At 40.8% G+C, this 9,023-nt stretch overlaps 1 protein-coding gene across 1 annotated transcript in view; it reads left to right on the forward strand.

Moving 5' to 3' along the window:
- The window catches only part of nrap (nebulin-related anchoring protein), a 115,924-nt gene that overhangs the window by 100,593 nt on the left and 6,308 nt on the right, over positions 1–9,023 (forward strand). The window contains 5 exon segments of the mRNA XM_024006142.2: positions 5,200–5,517; positions 6,935–6,943; positions 7,239–7,266; positions 7,269–7,304; positions 7,307–7,377. Of these exon segments, the coding sequence (XP_023861910.1) occupies positions 5,200–5,517; positions 6,935–6,943; positions 7,239–7,266; positions 7,269–7,304; positions 7,307–7,377 (462 nt within the window).

Here is a 9,023-nt window from a genome sequence, read left to right on the forward strand (position 1 = left end):
TTACTGTTGCAACCTTGGACAACATTTTCCCGGGAAGCCCAATTCCACCTTCTAGCCACTGGCGAAATGCCCTCACAATGATCTCAAATGTGTTTTCAACACACAATGTAAATAAACACAGACTACCCCTTGCTAATCAGGAAACTCTCGCGTATGTTGTGGTGGACTGTCATTACAATTGCTTCATGGCAATCTGGTAAAATTATGTTTGTGGTGTGGCTAGGCACTGAACTAGCTTGTGTTCTCAAATCGTATCCTGAGGTTGACAACAGACCAGATGGGAGTTGTATTAACAACATGGCTAACTTAGCTAGCTAACATACATTTATAGAAAACAAGTTATATTAAGTGGCTAGCTAGCATTAGCAACATTTGGTGGTCAATGAGACTGAGAGCTAGCTCTAAGTTTTGAGATTATACTGCYGGACTTAATAATTAATTTAATAGGTAATTTGTGTTTTAGTACGGTACCCTGCGTCACTGCTTCATTGCTCCAGACCAGCCCAAGGGGAGTTAGAGCACTGATTATGCTTTTGGGTCCCAAGGCGCTAATGTGTCTCTAACGGACAATGAATGGGCAACATAAACCAAATAGAAACTGATAATTCTGCACAACTTCAACATTTTATTTCAATTAATTGAATGATGAAGAAGGTGATTGAATTTAGAACAATAGTGGAAGAATTGCTATTCCTCTGTCCTGCACGCGGACACCTGGAAAATTACACTTTTTTTGTTTGTTACTAACTCAGGGTGGGCAAAACTTTTTGACTCCGGGCCACAATGGTTCTAAAATTTGACAGAGGGGCCGGGCCAGGAGCATTTGGAGGAGTGTTTGGGCCGGATATACTAAAGCATTAAATTAGTGTGTGCAAAACCTCATAGCACAGTAAGAACACTACAAACCCAATTTATTAACTGTCTTTCAAATGTGAAAAAATAGCCCTTATCAGTTAATAAATTTGTCTTCAAGGAATATGCAAAGATATGGCATTACATACTATTTCGCAGATACCGGATGAGGAAATGTAAATAGATTAAAATAACATACGCACTGTGATTTATCAAATTGCGTCTGTTTAATAAGTTCAATCGAAGGTGCAAAGTTAAAGAAATCAACATTTATTGAAAAATGGAATCACTTTCAACATTCAAAACATATTATTACACAACGGAAATACTCAAGCTCAATAATATCTACTTGTGTTAAACTCCGCAAAAATCATGGATGGATTGTCCTGACCGCGCGCTCTACAAACTCGCACGACGCCCTCGCCTTCACGCGCAAACAGTACACGTGTATCGTTGCCAAGCACACAAGACATAGGCTGTATTAAATATCCTACCTGCAGCTGAAAATTTAAATTTAAATTAAGAGCGATGTGCGGCGGTTAATAAAGCTACTGTACCGCTGCTGTGCGTAAATGCGCATTGCTCTAATTAAAAGACGCACTTCCATATAATTTTGGACAAGTTCGGCGGGCCGATTAAAAAGCCTAACGGGCCGTATGTGGCCCGCGGCCGTAGTTTGCCCATGTCTGTACTAACTCGTCATTATTACTTACTAAAGCTGTTGTAACACAAAGGTTTTTATCCTAAGAGAAATTAAAATGTTCAATTATATTCCATGATATTTCTAAGATATGTGTTGACTGAATATTAGCAAGTGATGTCTGCTAATAATCAAGGTCATGGCGCATAGGTTTTGCACTTGCTCTGAAAACAAGCATGGGGACGGTGTTGATAAATCAATTAGATATTTTTTCCACTGAATCTCCGTTTGGGTATTGGTTAGTACTGTAGCCTACTTCCCGACCGTCACGTTCTACAGCACCATATTTTCTAAGGGAAAACCTGAGGGTTTTGTTTTTCTTGGAATAGAAACACCATAATATTAATCCGATTAATTAAGCTACATTTCTTAAAATCAATCCCATATACTATGTTCGTACAATTTATTTTTCTTCAATTCTCTATTTACAGTGGTTCCCAAACTTTTTACCAGCCCGTACCCCTTCAAACATTCAACCTCCAGCTGTGTACCCCCTCTAGCACTAAGGGTCAGAGCACTCTCAAATGTTGTTTTTTGCCATCATTGTAAGCCTGCCACACACACACACATTTATTAACCATAAGAATAGTGTGAGTTCTTGTCACAACCCGGCACGTGGGAAGTGACAAAAGCTCTTATATGACCAGGGCACAAAAAGTAATATAATAATAAACAATTTTGTCTTTATTTAACCAACATATAAAACCTAATTTGTTAATTGAAAATTGTGAATAACTCACCACAGGTTAATGAGAYGGGTGTGCTGGAAAGGATGCACATAACTCTGCAATGTTGGGTTGTATTGGAGAGAGTCTCAGTCTTAAATCATTTTCCACATACAGTCTGTGCCTGTATCTAGTTTTCATGCTAGTGTGGGCCGAGAATCCACTCTCACATAGGTACGTGATTGCAAAGGGCATCAGTGTCTTAACAGCGTGATTTGCCAAGGCAGGATACTCTGAGCGCAGCCCAATCCAGAAATCTGGCAGTGGCTTCTGATTAAATAACATTTTCACAGAACTGCTTGTTGCAGTTTCGATGAGGCTCTCTTGTTCAGATATCGGTAAGTGGACTGGAGGCAGGGCATGAAAGGGATAACGAATCCAGTTGTTTGTGTCATCTGTTTCGGGAAAGTACCTGCATAATTGCGCACCCAACTCACTCAGGTGCTTTGCTATATCACATTTGACATTGTCCGTAAGCTCGAGTTCATTTGCACACAAGTAATCATACAATGATGGAAAGACCTGTGTGTTGTCCTTATTGCAGACAGGGGAGAGCTCCAACTTCTTAATCATAGCCTCAATTTTGTCCCACACATTGAGTATAGTTGAGGAGAGTCCCTGTAATCCTAGATTCAGATCATTCAGGCGAGAAAAAACATCACCTAGATAGGCCAGTTGTGTGAGAAACTCGTCATCATGCAAGTGATCAGACAAGTGAAAATTATGGTCAGTAAAGAACTTTAAGCTAATCTCTCAATTTAAAAAAATGTGTCAATACTTTTCCCCTTGATAACCAGCGCACTTCTGTATGTTGTAAAGTGTTACATGGTCGCTGTCCATATCATTGCATAGTGCAGAAAATGCAGTGCATTACAAAAGTATTCATCCCCCTTGGCGTTTTTCCTATTTTGTTGCATTACAACCTGTAATTTAAATGTATTTTTATTTGGATGTCATGTAATGGACATACACAAAATAGTCCAAATTGGTGAAGTGAAATGAAAAAATTACTTGTTTCAAAAAATTCTATAAAATAAAAAACAGAAAATTGGGATAAACAAACGTACAGCCAATAACACAATAGAAAATCTATATACAGTGTGTGCAAATGAAGTAAGGAGGTAAGCCAATAAATAGGCCATAGTGGTGAAGTAATTACAATTTAGCAATTAACACTGGAGTGATAGATGTGCATAGGAGGATGTGCAAAGAAATACTGGTGTGCAAAAGAGCAGAAAAAAATATGGGGATGAAGTAGGTAGTTGGTTGGATGGGCTATTTACAGATGGGCTGTGTACAGCTGCAGCGATCGGTAAGCTGCTCTGACAGCCGATGGTTGAAGTTACTGATTGAAGTTAGTGAGGGAGATATGTCTCCAACTTCAGTGATAAAAAAAAAAAAAAGGTTTGAAGGTAGGCCTTGACATACATCCACAAGTACACCTCCAATTAACTCAAATTATGTCAATTAGCCTATCAGAAGCTTCTAAACCATTACATAATTTTCTGGATTTTCCAAGCTGTTTAAAGGCACAGTCAACTTAGTGTATGTAAACTTCTGACCCACTGGAATTGTGATACAATTGTAATAAGTGAAGAAATCTGTCTATAAACAATTGTTGGAAAAAATGACTTGTGTCATGCACAAAGGAGATGTCCTAACCAACTTGCCAAAACTATAGTTTGTTAACAAGAAAATTGTGGAGTGGTTGAAAAACAAGGTTTAATGACTCCAACCTAAGCGTATGTAAACTTCCGACTTCAACTGTATTTTACACTTTCTTACCTCATCGCCAATGTTGTTTATGTAGAGAGTGAACAGTAATGGACCAAGTATAGAACCTTGTGGGACGCCTTTAACCAACTCCAATGGCTCTGACTGGATGCCGTTGACTCCAACAGCCTGACTTCTATCCTTTAGATAGTCATGAAACCAACTACAGGCATCCAATCCCAGTCCTATTGACGACAGCTTACCCAAAAGTATCGCATGGTCAAAAGCTTTAGACAAATCTATGAACAAGGCGGCACAGTACTTTGTATTATCTAGGGCATTAGTAATATAATTTACAACACGTACAGTGGCCGTAGTGGTACTGTGTTTAGGTCTGAAGCCAGATTGATTGCTAGAAAGAATATTGTTAACAGTTAAAAATGGTTGTAGTTGCCTATGCACCAATGACTCTAAAATTTTWGCCAAACAGGAGAGCTTAGAGATGGGCCTATAATTATCCAATTCACTACCATCACCTCCCTTGAGGAGTGGTAAAACAAAGGCTGTTTTCCAATCTTTATGAATATTTCCTACGACTAATGTTCGATTGAAGATATGCGTCACTGCACTAGCAGTGATAGGTACCGCACACTTGAGTAAATATGGATCCAGATTGTCAGCGCCTAATGATTTCTTAGAATCTATAGCAGATAAGACCTCATCTTCTGTGACTTTTTGGAAATTAAAAAACGGCTTTTCCACATCAGCTGATGGGCTAAAACAATAGACTGGTCAGGATCATGTTGCCCATTTTTTTATTTCAAAAAGAAAACCAGCAGAAATATAGCTCCAAAAAGGGTTCTGCTATCATTACAACCCTTTTCTGGTACTACAAATAACATTTTCTTAATGGTTCTTCATAGAACATTAATGGTGCTGTAAAGAACCATTTCATAAAGAATTGGTTCACTCATTTTCTAAACTGCAAAGAGTCATCATGGTTCCACAACCATCACCCTTACCAAATAACCCTTGTGTGTAGCCTGGGAACCAGTCTGTTTGTGCCATCATGCCGCTTCTTCTCATGCCAAACTGTTTGGAATGATACCACAAACAGATCTGGGACCAAGCTAAATAGCATCTGCTAGTAGAGTAGAGCCAAGTGGAATTGGGCGGTTCTCTAAAATGGTCCTGTCTTTGCACCCTCAGTTCCGCTACAAGGAAGCCTTTGTGAAGGAGAAGGGTCAGCAGGTGGGGCTGCTCAGTGTCGAGGATGACCCAAAGATGGTGCACTCCCTGGCAGCCAGCAAGCTCCAGAGCTGCCTGGGGTACAAGAGGCAGGCTCAAGAGACGCGCTCCCAGTTCAAGATGCATGCCGACCAGCCTGTGTTCCAGCAGGCCAAGAAGAGCCAAGCTCTGGCCAGCAACCAGACCTACAACCAGAGGCTCCATGACTACACCTTTGACCCTCAGCAGCTCAACGTCCAACACGCCAAGCAGGCCTACAAGCTGCAGAGTGACGTGAGTGTGTTTGTGTGTGTGTTCGCGTGCATGAGTGTGTGTGTGTGTGTGTGTGTGTCTGGGGGGGTACCCATTGTAAATTGTAGAAATGGTTTAGAGTTTAAGGTATACTCAATTTACTGGGATTCCAGTGCAGAGAATAATATAATAGTGAAGACATCAAAACTATGAAATAACACATGGAATCATGTAGTAATCAAAAAAGTGTTAAACAAATCAAAATATATTTAGATGTTAGATTCTTCAAAGTAGCCACCCTTTGCCTTGATGACACCTTTTCACACTCTTGGTATTCTCTCAACCAGGTTCACCTGGCATGCTTTTCCAACAGTCTTGAAGGAGTTCCCACAAATGCTGAGCATACCGCTGAGCACTTGTTGGCTGCTTTTTCTTCACTCTGCGGTCCAACTCTTCCCAAACCATCTCAATTGGGTTGAGATCAGGTGATTGTGGATGCCAGGTCATCTTATGGAGCACTCCATCACTCTCCTTCTTTGTCAAATAGCCCTTAGACAGCCTGGAGGTGTGTTGGGTCATTGTTCTGTTGAGAAAAAAAAAATGATAGTCTCACTAAGCGCAAACCGGATGGGATGGCGTATGGCTGCAGAATGCTGTGGTAGCCATGCTGGTTAAGTGTGACTTGAATTCTAAATAAATCACAGACAGTGTCAACAGCAAAGCACCCCCACACCATCACACCTCCCCCTCCATGCTTCACAGTGGGAATCACACATGCAGAATCAGGTCCGTCGCCTACTCTGTGTCTCACAAGACATGGCGTTGGAACCAAAAATGTCAAATTTGGACCCCAGACCAAAGGACAAATTTCCAACGGTCTAATGTCCATTGCTAGTGTTTGTTGGCCCAAGCAAGTCTCTTCTTCTTATTGGTGCCTTTTGTAGTGGTTTATTTGCTGCAATTCGACCATGAATGCCTGATTCACGGAGTCTCCTCTGGACAGTTGATGTTGAGATGTGTCTGTTCCTTGAACTCTGTTAAGCATTTATTTTGGCTGCATCTGAGGTGCAGTTAACTCTGCTGTAGAGGATATGTTTATTAGGTAACTCTGGGTCTTCCTTTCCTGTGGTGGTCCTCATGAGAACCAGTTTCATCATAGCGCTTGATGTTTTTTTGCAACTGCACTTGAAAAACTTTCAAAGTTCTTGAAATTTCCGGATTGACTGACCCATGTCTTAAAGTAATGATGGACTGTCATTTCTCTTTGCTTCTTGCCATGATATGGACTTGGTCTTTTACCAAATAGGGCTATCTTCTGTATACCACCCCTACCTTGTCACAACAGAACTGTTGGCTCAAACCGATTAAGAAGGTAAGAAATTCCACAAATTACCTTTTAAGAAGGCACACCTATTACTTGAAAATGCATTCTAGGTGACTACCTCATGAAGCTGGTTGAGAGAAGGCCAAAAGTGTGCAAAGCTGTCATCAATGCAAAGGTTGGTTACTTAAACAATTGTAAATATATTTTACATTTATAATTCTTCTAACACTTTTTTGGTTACTACATGATACCATATGAGTTATTTCATAATTTTGACGTCTTCACTATTTATTCTACAATGTAGAAAATGGTCAAATTTCAAGAAAAACCCTTTTGACTGGTACTAGATATGCACTGTGTGTACAAAACATTAGGATTACCTTCCTAATATTGACTTGTGACCCCCCCCCCCCAACGCGATTTGTTGCAGTGAACTACAAGTCAGAATCTGAACTGGATCAGGGGTGTGGGCTGGACCCCCCTGGCTCCCATAAGGTGGAGATGGCCCGGCGGCTGCAGAACTGGGACTGAAGAGCGTGAGCACTGAGGACGCCATTGCCCAGTACCAACACATGATGATGATGGTGAGAGAGCGATTACAAAATACAGCATGCTTCTTTTGAACTTTGCACCTCTTTGCAATAAGAAATTGAGACAAAGCTCAAGAGAAGTTTCAAGTTCCTCTCTCCAGTGTCTTGTGTTCTTTTGCCCATCTTAATCTTTTATTTTTATTGCCGGTCTGAGATATGGCTTTTTTCTTTGCAACTCTGCCTAGAAGGCCAGCATCCCGGAGTTGCCTTTCACTGTTACATTGAGACTGGTGTTTTGCGGGTACTGTTTAATCAAGATGCCAGTTGAGGACCTGTGAGGCATCTGTTTCTCAAACTAGACACTATAATGTACTTGTCCTTTTGCTCAGTTGTGCACCGGGGCCTCCTCTCTCTTCTATTCTGGTTAGAGCCAGTTTGCGCTATTCTGTGAAGGGAGTAGTACACAGCGTTGAGATCTTCAGTTCTTTGGCAATTTCTCGCATGGAATAGCCTTCATTTATCAGAACAAGAATAGACTGACGAGTTTCAGAAGAAAGTCTTTGTTTCTGGCCATTTTGAGCCTGTAATCGAACTCACAAATGCTGATGTACCAGATACTCAACTAGTCTAAAGAAGGACAGTTTTATTGCTTCTTTAATCAGGACAACAGTTTTTGGCTGTGCTAACATAATTGCAAAAGTTTTTTTTAATGATCAATTAGCCTTTTAAAATGATAAACTTGGATTAGCTAACACAACGTGCCATTGGAACACAGGAGTGATGGTTGCTGATAATGAGCCTCTGTACGCCTATGTAGCTATTCCATTAAAAATCAGCTGTTTCCAGCTAAAATAGTCATTTTCAACATTAACAATGTCTACACTGTATTTCTGATCATTTTGATGTTATTTTAATGGACAAAAAATGTGCTTTTCTTTCAATAACAAGGACATTTATAAGTAACCCCAAACTTTTGAACAGTGTATACATTCACCTGTGGATACTGTCATGAAATACAGTTTCACATAAACAAATTMAAACTTCACTCCTACAGATATAGAAAGGGTAGATGGCCCTTATGAGGCACAGGAGGTATTGGTAAGAAACCAGCTTACCTTTTTTATTTTAGGCTGGCCACCTCCACTACCGATTCTCCTTCCSACCAAGTCTCTCTCAAAGGGGAATCCAATTGTTAAAAATGAAAATGCTATTGCAATAAGGAATTTATTACCAKGGATGCCGTCAGCTGAGTACATCCTGTGTACATCAAACAAGCTAAGCGTCAGTATAGAGACAAAGTAGACAGACTAAACAACTTCTTTGCTCGCTTTGAGGACAATACAGTGGCACTGACACGGCCCGCTACCAAAACCTGTGGACTCTCCTTCACTACAGCCGACGTGAGTAAAACATTTAAACGTGTTAACCCTCGCAAAGCTGCAGGTCCAGACGGCATCCCCAGCTGCGTCCTCAGAGCATGCGCAGACCAGCTGTCTGGTGTGTTTACGGACATATTCAATCAATCCTTATCCCAGTCTGCTGTTCCCAAATGCTTCAAGAGTGCCACCATTGTTCCTGTTCCCAAGAAAGCTAACTGAGCTAAACGACTACCGCCCCGTAGCACTCACTTCCGTCATCATGAAGTGCTTTGAGAGACTAGTCAAGGACCACATCACCTCCACCCTACCTGACACCCTAGA

Source organism: Salvelinus sp. IW2-2015, linkage group LG17 (assembly GCF_002910315.2).
Source record: "Salvelinus sp. IW2-2015 linkage group LG17, ASM291031v2, whole genome shotgun sequence".
NCBI classification, from domain to species: domain Eukaryota; kingdom Metazoa; phylum Chordata; class Actinopteri; order Salmoniformes; family Salmonidae; genus Salvelinus; species Salvelinus sp. IW2-2015.